The sequence below is a fragment of the Mus caroli genome, unplaced genomic scaffold, assembly GCF_900094665.2.
Source record: "Mus caroli unplaced genomic scaffold, CAROLI_EIJ_v1.1 scaffold_8181_1, whole genome shotgun sequence".
Classification (NCBI taxonomy): Eukaryota; Metazoa; Chordata; class Mammalia; order Rodentia; family Muridae; genus Mus; species Mus caroli.
This window is the reverse complement of record NW_018391533.1, coordinates 19203-33443: the sequence shown is the minus strand read 5'-3', so window position 1 is coordinate 33443 and position 14241 is coordinate 19203. Positions and strand designations below refer to the sequence as shown.

Here is a 14241-nt window from a genome sequence, read left to right as displayed (position 1 = left end):
TTTTAGTGGCAATTTAGAGTAACAGGTACCTTCCATTATTTGATATTTGCAAAGTTGGCTTTATGCAAATTCTTCTCATGGAAGATTTGGTAAAATTATATAGATATTAAATGTTATATATGTTTAGGTAACAGTCAAATGTAAGTAGTCAAATTTTTCTTTGAATATTATTTCCCTTACTAATTGATGTATCAACTCCTCTCATTTGTTTATTCTTTCATTCTAGTTATAAGTGGGAAACTGATTCAAGGTCAAACTGGTTGATTTAAAGAAAGATATGGAGTATAGGTATAGCTTAATGGTGAATCTTTTACTGCTAGTATATATGAATACCTGAATTAGGTCCCCAGTGCTGACTCATATACTCCCCTCCCAACATACATAAGGGATAATACACTAGTTTCTGTATAGTTGATGACTGAAAAGGAAGAAAGATTGCCCTGAATAAATTATCTTAATGTCAGTATAAGACATTTTGACTAAATAAAGGTCGTGTATCATATAATTTGAATTGATAAAGTTAAAAATAATGTTTCAAAATTTAAAGAGGAACCCGGCCTTTTTTTGTCAGTTTTCTTTCCTAAGGAACAGTTGGTTTGTGATGTATGTAACCACTGGTTTATTATCAGCTAAGGCTAGCAAAGAGCAGTGTTGTATACAGGTATTGTTACATGTAAGCCATATTCAGTTTTCAGTGAAATGGTACTTTTTTTCTCTCTCTAGTTTCAAACCCAATGAAGGAGTAATCATTATAGGTGCCACAAATTTCCCAGAGGCATTAGATAAGTAAGTATGAAAAGAAACATTCTGTGAAGAATATGTGCTACAACATTGTATTAAGAAAAGCCTACCACAAAATAACTCATACAGTTCCGTTTATAGAGAATATTCAAAATATGCAAATCCAGAGATAGATAGTGACTGCTAAAGGCTTGGAGAACATGACCTAATTACCAGTGGACATAAAATTCTTAAGGAAGAAAATAATTCTAAAATTATTTCAAAGTGACGTTTAATATATTAGGTTTTACAAATATAATAATGATTTGCAAATAATTAATAATTAAATAAGTAAATAATAGTAATATATTAAACCTGGGTGGCTTACTTACTTTGACTTTAGAACTGTTAGAATTACTGCTCAATAATACTGAAAACATATATCACATTTAAACAGAAAGCAATTTAAAAATACAAATTTATAGCATTAAAGGTTTGTCTTGGGGGTGAGGCTAGAGATGGCCCAGTGGTTAAGAGAGCGTACTGAGCTTGCTGTGGATCTGAGTTTTGTTCCCTTTACTCAGGCTCTCCAGCGTACAGCACTATATAACTCCAGCCCTCAGGGATTGAGCATTTTCCTTTGGCCACTGTAGGCATGCCTCTTCCATATTTAGAAACAAAAATGAGGTTAAACTAAGTAAAAAACTTATATGAGTTATTTTTTATTTGATTAGTAGCTTGTCTTTTTTGATATAACAGTCCAGCACTTTAGATAACAATTAAGAAGGGAGTATGTCTTTTTTAAAATAATTGCTTTATTTATTTACTTATTTATTTTGACTTTTATTAAGCTTTTATTTTTGAGATAGGTTCTTGCTATGTAGTATAGGCTAGTTTTACATTTGCTTCTATTCTTCTGCCTTAGCTTCCCAAGTGCTGGGACTATAAGCATGTACCATCAAGTTGTGACTTCAAAAAATGACTATAAAGCAAATGCCCGAATCATAAACAATATAACAATTATTAGTTCATTAAATGATGAGTTCCGAGGGTACTTCCCTATCAAGTCTCTTCTTCCTAGAGCACTCTAGATCGCAATTAAAAAGGGAGGGTGTCTTTTTAAAGATAATTGCTTTTTTTTTTTTTTTGAGATTATAATTACATCATTTCCCCCCCCTTCTCTTCCCTTCCTTCAAGTCATCCCCTGTAACTCCCACCCCCAACTAGGCTCCTTTCTAAGTCCATTGTCTTTGTTTTTGTTTTTTCAGCTTGTGTGTGTATACCTAAATACATAAGTACAACTTGTTCAGTGTGTGTAGTGTTACTTGTATGTGTATGTCTTTTATGGCTGATGGATTGGAATGCTCTTCCCTGGTTAAGACTTGCTCCTGTTCTCAGCGATTTGACTTACATGTAGTTCTTTGTCTAGGGATGAGACTCGATGAGCTTTCCCCCATCCCCATTTGCATAACATAGCATCACCGTTTTTTGAGGTCATGTTTAGGCAGCCACGTTAGTGAGACTTGAGTGTCGCTTCTGACATTTCTAGGAGATAGTTTTACAACAAGCTCCATGACTCTTTGTCTTTTACAGTCTTATCATCCCCTCTTCCAAAATGATCCCTAAGCCATAGGTGTAGGAGTTGTGTTCTCAATTTATCTGTTGGGACTGGGCTCTACAATTTTTGATTAGGTATAGTTTTCTATAGTGGTCTCTGTCAGTTACAGAGAGAAGTTTCCTCGATGAGGGGTGAAGACAACTCTTATCAGTGGCTATAAGGACAAATATTTAGAATGTATTTAGGGATTGTGCTGGTTTGGCAAAATAGCAGTTATAGGTTCTCCTCTAAGATCCTTACTATCCCTGGGTAGCTGGCTAGCTTTTCAGCACCAGGAATGATTTCTCTCCTGTCGAGTGGATTTTAAGTCCAATAAAAGAGCTGTTGGTTACTATTGAAGTGTGCCTGCCTTTACTGAGCTCTTGGGGTTAGTGTGCCAGGCTGGTTAATATCGTGTTTCATAGGTATCATACTTGGGTAGGACTGCTGGTTGCTTCTCTCTTTGGAAGCTTTCATGGTGCCTTCTAATATGAAAGCTAGACTTCAGGGAAGAGGCACTCCAGTCAGTTCCAGCTCAGAGGTCTCTAGATCCTGTTTCTGAAGTGCATGTACCTTCTTCCATACAGTCTTATTTTCCACCTCTGCTGGGGCAGGCTAGGACAATCGCTGTTTTATAATGTTTTGGGAGTCTCTTGGACAACACAGACCAACAAACTCATGCCCGGTGTTGAGGCTTTTTTCTCTCTCTCTTTCTTTCTTTCTTTCTTTCTTTCTTTCTTTCTTTCTTTCTTTCTTTCTCTCTCTCTCTCTCTCTCTCTTCTTTTCTTTTCTTTTTTATGCTCTCTGGTTCTTTGGGGAAGTATCAGCAAACTAGAAGGGAGACACAGACTTACACATATTATAGATATGTTTAGGCAGACAGTTAAAATATGCTGGGTATCTTGCCACACCCCTTTAATCTCAGCATTTGGAAGGAAGAGACAGGCAGATCTCTGTGAGTTTGAGGCCAGCCTGGGCTACATATTGAGTTCAAAAACTATTGTGACTATATAGAAACCCTGGCTAAAAAAGGCGTATATCATTAGTCAAAAAAAAAAAAAATTCTATGATAGACTGATATAGAAACCATGCATCCAGTTGAAAGTCTTCAGATGTGAGTACCTAACCTGAAATAACTGCACAAACTAGGAAATTATAAAAGGACCATGGAGAGGAGCTACAGCTGCAATAGAGAGGAACATAGTAGGGAACGAGTGATCCGAAGGGTCTCTAAATAGGGAGAAGAGAGAGAATGCTACCTTAGTGGCACATATAATATCCATGGGAACCTTTCTCCTTCCTTCTATTCATTGTTATTTCACACCAGGTTAGACTACGAAGTCCTGGGCCTCCTTCCTTAGCTTCTTGAGTTTTGAGACTATGGGTGTGGGTGTGTAGTTCCTGTGAGCCTTGACTTATGACTTCTGAGCTCCTGAGGGAACTGTCTGAACATTTACATTCAGAATTCTTTGGTTGTCATTGTTTTCCCATTATGTGTTGAATGTGTACTAGCATCTTTGGCTTATTAATTTATATACTTTTCATTTTTCCCCCAGTGCCTTAATACGTCCTGGTCGTTTTGATATGCAAGTTACAGTTCCAAGGCCAGATGTGAAGGGTCGAACTGAAATTTTGAAATGGTATCTCAACAAGATAAAGTTTGATAAATGTGAGTCCAATTTCTTAATTCAAATACTGTTATTCCTGATTCAGGAAAATGGAAATATCTAACCATTCTGTTTGGTCCTCATTTGGACCTTTATGGTCTTTTATATCTCAGACCAGTTAATTTTTTGCTCCTCTTTATACCCATTTAAATGTGTGTGCTTCAGTATGTGTGTGTGTGTGTGTGTGTGTGTGTGTGTGTGTGTGTGTGTGTGTACAGGATATTATCTTATTCTTGTATCCCGATTCCAAAGGAAATTTGGTTTGGGGTTTATGGACATGCATATATGTATGTGTGTGTTAAATGCATGTATATATGACCATGTATGTATGATTTCAAATCAAAATGTAAAATACAAAAATAGGCTCCATTTAGGAAGAAAACAAACTATGAAACAAAGGCATATAGAAATATGGAACGCTTGAAAGCTGCAGGGTTTTCAAGGATATTTCCCATCACAGGGAGAGGCCAAGGTATTTCAAGGTGAAATTTTAGAGAAAACAATTTGAACTGTGGGCTTGCATTTTCATTTGTGGCCAGGCTTGATATAATGTAGAGTGTATCTAAGATATGTTTATTTTTACCTTTTATGTGTATAACTGTTCTGTCTGCATGTATTTATTTTTTACTATATGTGTGCAGTACCAATAGAGGCCAGAAGAGGAGCTGCCCTGTGGGTGCTGAGAACTGAACCTGGGTCCTCTGCTAGAGCAGTTGGTACTCTGGGACAACTCTCTAGGCCCAGCATTGGTTATATTTCGAGTTTCTAATTCCACTTCAGTAACTGCTTTTTGTTTTGTTTTCAGAAAGCTAGTAAAACTTGGACCTCTTCTGGAAGCTTTTATTTTTGAAATGATAATTTATTGTTATTAATAATATTAATTATTACTAATTAATAGTAATTAATAACATTAACTTAAAATGGTATATTTTGTTGTTTTAGTTTTCAGATACGTGTTTTAGGTTGTAATTTGGAGTAATTGTGTTCTTTGTACCTTCACAGTGTAAGTTGACTGGAAAGAGCCTGTATTCACTGATAGAGATGTATTATGTTCTCTTTCTCTATAGCTGTTGATCCAGAAATCATAGCTCGAGGGACTGTTGGGTTCTCTGGAGCAGAGTTGGAGAATCTTGTGAACCAAGCTGCACTAAAGGCAGCAGTTGATGGAAAAGAAATGGTTACCATGAAGGAACTAGAGTTTTCCAAGGATAAAATTCTAATGGGTATGTCTTCCTTCTTCACATCTTCTTTTGCAGTTCATCTTTTTCTTTGTTTTTACTCTGTCTTATCTTTTTATTTTTGAGACTGACTTTCATTCTATATTCCAAGCTGATCAACTGGCTCTCACCTATCAGGCTGGCTGGGAACTTTAGCTAGTCATCCTGCCTCAGCCTTCTAACCACCATTGCCTCCATCCTCCATATGGAGTACATGCGTGTTCTCTCTCTGTCTATCTCTGTCTCTGTCTCTCTCTCTCTTCCCTCCCACCCCCGTGTATTGTGTGTGTGGTTTATCTGTTGACTTTCTTCTTACTACAGAGACTCATGGTCTAACCTGAAACTTACTATTCTCTTGCCACTGGAGTGGTAGGATTATAGGCTACCATATGCAGCCTATACTGTGTATAGTATAGTATATAGTATAGTATACTGTCCTATATGTTGCTTATCTTAGGACCAGAAAGAAGAAGTGTGGAAATTGATAACAAAAACAAAACTATAACAGCCTATCATGAATCTGGTCATGCTATTATTGCATATTACACAAAGGATGCAATGCCAATCAATAAAGCTACAATCATGCCTCGAGGGCCAACACTTGGACATGTAAGTTTTTTTCTTTATTATATATTTTCTTTATTTACATTTCAAATGCTATCCTGAAAGTTCCCTATGCCCTGCTCCCCTACCCACCCACTCCCACTTCTTAGCCCTGGCGTTCTCCTGAACTGGGGCATATAAAGTTTGCAAGACCAAAGGGCCTCTTTTCCCAATGATGGCCGAATAGGCCATCTTCTGCTACATATGCAGCTAGAACAACGAGCTCTGGGGGTTCTGGTTAGTTCATATTGTTGTTCCACCTATAGGGCTACAGACCCCTTCAGCTCCTTGGGTACTTTCTCTAGCTCCTCCACTGGGGGCCCTGTGTTCCATCCTATAGATGACTGTGAGCATCCATTCTGTATTTGCCAGGCACTGGCATAGCCTCACTCGAGATAGCTATATCAGGGTCCTTTCAGCAAAATCTTGCTGGCATATGCAGTAGTGTCTGGGTTTGGTGGCTGATTATGGGATGGATCCCCCGGTGGGGCAGTCTCTGACATGTAAGTTTCTTATAGCCCTTCCTCACCCCTCCTCCCTTTGAGACAGGTTTTCTCTTCTCATGTAGCTCAGATTGGTCTAGAACTCTCCATGAACTTGTGGTCTCTCTAGAACTTGTAATCCTCCTGCCTTGCCTTCACAAATCCTGAGAACACATTTGAACCACCTTGCTTAATATACCTCATTTTCTTCTTTTAAAATTCACTTTCAAATACAGCTTTCTAGAAGCATATATAAGAGATTGCAAATTCCTAATGATTTTTATCCCTTTTGATTTTGTGAACAACACTGAAATACGATCCATGTGCTGTAATTTTCTTTCAAATTGGTTTCATAATGTATTTCAGGTGTAAACATATTTATATTAAAATGCAATGGAAGAGTCACTATTGACTATAATTTTTAAATATCTAAGTAAGCTACTACACATAAAGACACATTATATGTTATAGTGGCTGGTTTCATAGTTCCAAGATATTTGTTAGTACATGTTTCATTCTTGAATCTTATATGTTTTTGTGCAGCTAGGAAAAAGCCCTCTTGCAGCATTATGCACCTATTGTTTTTCATGTTGGTTTTGTCATTGAGTTATTTGCTGACCATGCTCTTGGCTTTCAGCATTATCACACTGTATGAGGGAGGAAATGAAATAACTTTAGTTATGAATGTAAACTTATTTCAGAAGTGTGTCTGAATGCTTTTCCATTGTTATTAAATTGTATAGGTGTCACTGTTGCCTGAGAATGACAGATGGAATGAGACCCGAGCCCAGCTGCTTGCACAGATGGATGTTAGTATGGGAGGGAGAGTGGCAGAGGAACTCATATTTGGAACTGATCATATTACAACTGGTTGGTTTTTGATAAGAGTATTTTCTTCAAGTTTTTAATATTCATTCTTTTAAAGATATTTCAAATTATGTTTATTTTTTTTAATCTAGGTGCTTCTAGTGATTTTGATAATGCAACAAAAATTGCTAAGAGGATGGTTACCAAATTTGGAATGAGTGAAAAGGTAGTTGGATTTACCATGTGGTCCTTTGATAGATTTATGAGTTGATAACATTCTTTTCCTTGTCTGATTCCTAATTTGTTTATGACTTATTCTAAGCACTGCTCTGACTAGTAATAGTTTTTTTTTCTGCTTAAACATCATGAACTAATAAGAAACTATAAAATAAATTATTTAGCTCATCTTTCTAAACTTTCTATTTTACATTTTCAGTATTTCACATTCCTACTTTATCATTGCTGTCCATGAGGCACAAGAAGTGAATTGCTATATTTGGGAGAACTGCTAGGGTTTTCTGAGAAGACACTTAAAAGAATTTAAACTTTTATATCCTATTCATGTTTGCTACTTTGTTTTGTCTTTATGGTTTCTAGAGAATGACACTTAATTGCACTCAACATTTTATGTTGCATTTTTTTGTCTCACACTGCCACATATATTTGTTTATATATAGGCTGTTACTTACTGTGCTCCATTTCTTGATAGTAATTTGTTTAATTTATCCCCTTTGATATTAGCTTGGAGTTATGACCTACAGTGATACAGGAAAGCTAAGTCCTGAAACTCAATCAGCCATTGAACAAGAAATAAGAATCCTTCTACGGGTAATATTTTTCTGAGCTTGATTTTTTTTTCTTTAAATTGTTATTTTTTTAATACAAAATGTGCCCAAGAATTTTTAGAAATGATAATAAGGGAGGTATTGTTCATTGGTAGAGTGTGCTTGTCTAGCTTATGAAATGCCTTGGGGTTTAATCCCCAGCACTGCAAACAAAAATGAGTGATGATAACTAAGGCTTTTAAATCTCACCCTGCAAAATGCAGCAGGCGAAGACATACTGAGTGTGTTCAAGAGATAATGATGAAGATTAGGGAATGTAGATCAGTTGCTAGGGATTGCCTAGCATGTACAAAGCACTGGGTTCAATTCCAGGCACCACAGAAACTAGTCCTGTGAGCACATGCCTTAATCTTAGCACCTAGAAGGTAGAAGCAGGAGGATTGAAAGTTCGGGGTCACCTTTGGCTTCATAGTACATTTGAAATTATCTTCAAAAAAATGTAGACTTAAAACATGAGATATCAGTTATAAAGGTAAGAGAGCAGCTGGAACCATTTTTCAGATTTCTGCCTCTGGTAACTATATTGTTTATGCCATTAACTGAAGAACATGGAGATGAAACTGGGATGTAAACTGTTGGTGTAGGTAGATTGTTTTTTTCTAATGAGAAGTTAATCAATTTGGACACCATAATGAAGGTTTAAGTTAGAAATGGGTATGTTGGTCTGGAGCTTACTAGAAAGGTTGCTTACATATTCTTAGATACTGAAATTGCTCATCCCTTAAGGTAAAAAGACCTCACTGAGGCACAGTGCCTATTGAATGAGGAATGTAATCAGTATTAATTAGATGGTGTGAAGGGGCTTTGGTAGCAGTATTCAGATGGTTTACTCCTTGGGAGTAGTGTTTTCTGCAAGAGGTAGGCTACTGATGATAGGGAAATGGTGGTGGGAACAGGGAAGCATCTAGCATGAGAGTAAGCAGGTTTCCAAGGACACAGCCAGGCTTTAACTGCTTTGGGGGGTAAAAAAAGAAATGCCTTACTTAGTAGTTAAAACTGACAAAATGAACATTTTGGAAAGGCAAAGGCTCTTTTGAAACATTTTTTGAATTCTTCTATTGTAATACATTGCGTATACTGTTTATATTATGTACAAATAATTTGCATTTTAAACAAAACTTTTAAATGCTTTTGTAAAGTATAAATCAACATGCTTTTTAAACCACATTAGTTTTATATTTTTCTTACCTATGTTTTTTGCATCTCTATACTTTCTTATACGACTTGTTTTTCTCTTCAGGAGTCATATGAACGAGCAAAACATATCTTGAAAACACATGCGAAAGAACATAAGAACCTGGCAGAAGCATTGCTGACCTATGAGACTTTGGATGCCAAAGAGATTCAAATTGTTCTTGAGGGGAAGAAATTGGAAGTGAGATGATAACTCTGTTGATCTTGCTGGTTTTATTACAAGAATATACTTAGTCCTGCAGTCTCCTTTGCAACATTTTCCAACCCCCACTCCTGACTTCGTATATAATTCAAGGATGTGAAACACTTTGTAAATCTTCTGTCCCATTATTTGATTTTGGTTATTCCTGTGATGATACCATTGGAGATTAGTAACTTATAGCAAATACGTGAAAGGATAAATAAAGAGCTGTCAGGATTAAAGAAAGACATTGAAAAATGTCAATCAATCATGTTGAAAGTAAGCAATCATTTTGTGGGTGATTACTCCAAGTGAGTAAAAATTGTGCCTTTATCTATTGGTAAGTTTTTTTTTTTGGAAGGTAAATTTGAAAAGCTATCATCTCCTGATAGTAACATTTCTCTGTGGGGAAAACAAATGCTGTGGATAAATCATTTCTACTTACATCAGCAGAAATGCCATTGAGATGTACTTAATTATGTTCTTGATTGACCTTGTAAAATGGCCTTTAAAAGAAACTATTTGAATTGTAAATATGAAGATATACTCAGAATTTAAATGATTGTAATGGATTAAAAATGCAGCATGTATGCCCATTTTTTCAGATATTACTATCTCACAAGATTTGTTTCAGAACAACAATATTTTATGAAGTAAACAAGTAACATTATATTCTGAATATCTGTATAATTACATTGAATCTCAAAATCAAAATGAAACCAAAAACTCAATTCCTTTCAAAAATGATCTTTCACTGTCACCTTGTCAGAATTGGACGGCTTGTTCCATCTGCACATTACAGGGTTTACAGGTAATTTCATATTCAGATCAGTAGACCATAGTGTGAGTGCATTTTATTGGTGTTACAACCAAGTTACATTCTTGAAGGAACTATTAAAATTACATTGTTTTCTTATTGAGGATGTTTATGGTCCTTATTAAAGAAGATAGATATAATTAAAGGGACCTTGTTACATGATATTTTTGACCTTTTTAAATAATGTTAAATTTTTGATACAATTTCAAAGTGAAAATGTTGATAGAGCTCCATTATATTGATTAAGACTGACAGGTTTTAATTTTCACTGCTTTTTGCTGTCTCCATTGCCACTCATGTTCATGTGTTTGTTCTCTCTCTCTTGTCCCCTCATTCTCTACATATTCATACATACACATATGGAAAACATCAGTGTTTTATCTAACCTGACTCAGACATTTTTACAGTCGCATAGAGTTGTAATTTTCATGTTATAAAACATATCCATTGTAAATATATATACCAAAGACCCGTTTTTTAAAAAAATTGTATAATTACCACAATTAGGTTTTAGGACAATTTTTTTTCAAGCCTTCAAAATTCAAAGTGACTACACAGTTTTGTATCTTGTATTATGTGAAGTTTCAGTTTCTTCACTATTCAACATAAAGTGCTGTTTCACTATCGACATCCAAATTGAATTCCAGTCTCAGTAAATTATATAGCAAGTTTACTGTGGCTTTTGAGTTTTAGTTGGTTTTATTGCTTCTACTTTGTGTGTATGCAAAGACTTTAATAACCAAGTGTAGATATAATTAGCTGGAGAATTTTCTGTTCTATATGTCTGGTAAACCTAGGATATTTCATGAAGTGATTATCAACGTCCTCACTTGATATCACATGAAAGATCACACTTAATGCATCTTGCAGAGTAGCCAACAGTTTTAGGCTAGTGAGCCGCTTATCATTGAGATCAGATTTAGTCAGTAGTATACCAAGTCAGCTGAGTTCTGGTGAAATGAGGATAAGCCTTTTTTATATTTTTCTTGGGGTGAGCTTTTTTGTTGTTTGCTTGTTTTTTGTTGTTTGTTTAGTTTGGAGTCCTTTCCAGAAAGTTCTGTTTTGTAGCCTAGGCTAGCCTCCAACTGACATCCTTCCACCTGAGCCTCTGGGTGCATCATTCTTGGCACACATATCTTATTTACAGGGTCTTTCTTCACCCTGGTTTGAACATGTGACTAGGAGCTGCCCTGAGCTGGCAGGACCACCGAAGAATCATGTTCTGAGTTAAATTTAGTGGTTTTCATGAAGAAACAAGTCATACTTTTTTGTAGGTCTCTTGTTAATTCCTGGAGTCATAGAATGGTTGGTTGTGTTGGTTTCCGTTGAGGTTTGTAGTTGGCTCTTTTCAAATAAAAATGAATTTATCCTGATATATTTTATCAAATTCCAACTGAAGCATTTTAAGGAGAATAATTTTAGAAAAGAATTTTAAGCTTTTTTGAGCTCATATTCAATGCCATCCAAATGCCTGAATTGAATTATGAGAAGTGGTCTCTCCTGTTTCTATCTCCCAGCATGAACACCCACTTAAATAATTCATTGCATGTGAAAATACCTGTTCGCAGCATCATAAGTTGGGAATGATGGAAAAGACAGTTGTGCATTCCTTAGGTTACACTTGCCCACATCTCAACCAGCAGAGCATGAAGATACATGCTCTCTGTGGGGACAAAGGAAGAAAGTACAGAATATGGTTTCAGACTCTAATACTGGGCTTGCACAGATCCCCATGGACACTTTCCTGTGGTGACAGTGAGGTGGTGACTGACTGTAATGGTCATTAGCTCAGAGTAACCTATAGCAACAGGTATGCCTCAGCCCTCAGCAGTCTTGATTCTGTTCCCTCTGAATGCCACATCCAGCCACGGTAGTTCTAGGTTTAGAGTACTTCTGCAGCTCCAGTGATCATGACCTTAAGAATCTTAACAGAAGACCTGGGGAGGCTTACTATGGAATGCCATTTTGCAAAGTTAGGCTACAGAGGTTGGATTCAGCACAGCTTCAGTGAGCAGGCAGTAGATTTTAACCATAAGGACCAGAAACAATTAGAAAAATAGCAAATCAAGATGCAAGTCAAGGTACTACTAGATAATCCTGAAGAAAGGAGAAATTTTAGCTGTCAGTGGCAAAGAATACACAGTACCCCTTCTGAAAATATAAACCTCAAGGTAGTAATTTTGAAATTAGAGCAATTTAATAGATTGAAGTAATTTTTTTTTAATCTTTGTGGAATACTGTGAGTGAAGCATAAAATGGTGGTAGAGAGCAGTAGCAATAAAATTGTGAAAAATCTTACTAATAACACAGCAACCAAAAAGTCCCCTAACATTTGAAAATGAAAAAAATCAGGAGCCAGTGAAAGGACTCAAGTGTAAAGCATTTGTTGCTGGGACTGATGACATTAAGCCATACACATGGTACAAGCAGAGAACCAATTGTTCTTGTAGGGGTTTGTTTTATTAAGTTGACACAAACTGGAATCAACTGGAAAAAGGAGTCTCAAGTTATAAAATGTCTCCATCGGATTGACCTAAGGCAAGTCTTAAGTCTTAGTGATTTGTGATCCGTTTGGAGGACCCAGCCCATTGCAGGTGGTGACATCTCTGCAGGTGGACCTGGGAGGCACAGGGAAGGTTTCTGGATATAAACCTGGAAAGCAGGCTTGTGGTGCAGCTCTCTTTTAGGTTTCTGCTTCTGCCCTTATCTGAGTTCCTGTCCCAACTTCCCTCATCTGCTGTGATTGTGATGGATGAGCCAAATCTTTTCCTCTCCTAGTTAGTTTTGCTTAGTGTTTTATGACACCAACAGAAAAGCCAAGACAACTTGAAGTTTTCCTCTCACCTCTACTGGTGCCCACACATAAACAAATAATTAAGTGTAACTGGAAAATGGAAGAGGAATGAAAACAGGATTTGGGACACAACAGAAAGGGAATGTACATTGGAGCTGTTGAGTTGGGCATAGAAAAAATGGGTTAGAAATTTTATTTGAAGAGGAAATAGCAAACAAAACAAAACAAAACCACTTTTCAACCTGTAGAAAGAGATAAAAGTTATTTTAAGGTACTTTACAGTTACCTGGTTATACAGTGAAATGACAGTGAAGGACAAAAATCAAGAGAAAAGCCGTTCACATGAAGAATATTTTTTATGCCTAACAGTAGGTAGCAGAATCTTGGCAGACGAAGAAAATAGTATAATATATTCAAAGTGCTGAGTAAAACACTGCCTGCCAAGAATATTGCACTCGATAAAGCTGACCTTCAGAAATAAAGCAGCCTCAGACAAAAGCCGTGAGAAGGCATCACCTTCAGACGTGTTGAAAAAAATGCAAAAGGGAGTTGTTTAAACAAAGGAACTTGCTAAGAGTATACTACAAAGTCTGATAAAAGTAAGTTTAGAGCACTCTGGTGGTTGTATTTAAATCCATACTTTTAGGATAGATCTCAACCTTTGTAATACTGTGACCCTCATGACCCCAATGATAAAATTATTTTTGCTACTTTATATTTTTTAGATTTATTTTTATTATATCTTAAGTACACTATAGCTGTCTTCAGACACTCCAGAAGAGGGCATCAGATCTCATTACAGATGGTTGTGAGCCACCATGTGGTTGCTGGGATTTGAACTCAGGACCTCTGGAAGAGCAGTCAATGCTCTTTAACTGTTGAGCCAACTCTCCAACCCCTTGTTGCTACTTTATAACTAATTTTGCTACTGTTATGAATTGTAAATATATTTTCTGATGGTCTTAGGTGGCCCTGTGAAAGTGTCATTGATCCCCAAAGGTATTGTGACTCACAGGTTGAGCTCTACTGTTGTAGATGTTAATAGGAAAATAATTACAATAATTCTTAGGGAATTGTGACAACAAACTACAGATTGGGTGTAAGAAATAGAGGATGATTTTTCCTTATCAAAGTTGTCATCTTAGTTCCTGTCTTGGCTTTTCTTAGTGTTAGGGTTATAACCCTTTCCTTGCCAGGTTGCTATTTTTCATGAATTTTATCATAGCAGTAGAAAGCAAACTGCTAAGTATACAGCAAGTCAAATTAAAAGACTTAAAAAGCAGGCATGATTCCGTACTGCGCCTCTGTTCTGTGGAA

General features: G+C 36.4%; 1 protein-coding gene across 1 annotated transcript in view; it reads left to right on the top strand.

Annotated features, from left to right (window-relative positions):
* The window catches only part of Yme1l1 (YME1 like 1 ATPase), a 43918-nt gene extending 32415 nt beyond the window's left edge, over window positions 1-11503 (top strand). The window contains exons 12-19 of the mRNA XM_021155376.2: window positions 724-786; window positions 3874-3986; window positions 5052-5207; window positions 5659-5810; window positions 7030-7156; window positions 7246-7319; window positions 7835-7921; window positions 9179-11503. Coding sequence (XP_021011035.1) covers window positions 724-786; window positions 3874-3986; window positions 5052-5207; window positions 5659-5810; window positions 7030-7156; window positions 7246-7319; window positions 7835-7921; window positions 9179-9322 — 916 coding nt within the window. The 3' untranslated portion in view covers window positions 9323-11503. The remainder of the gene's footprint in view (window positions 1-723; window positions 787-3873; window positions 3987-5051; window positions 5208-5658; window positions 5811-7029; window positions 7157-7245; window positions 7320-7834; window positions 7922-9178) is intronic.
* The last annotated feature ends 2738 nt before the right edge of the window (window positions 11504-14241 follow it).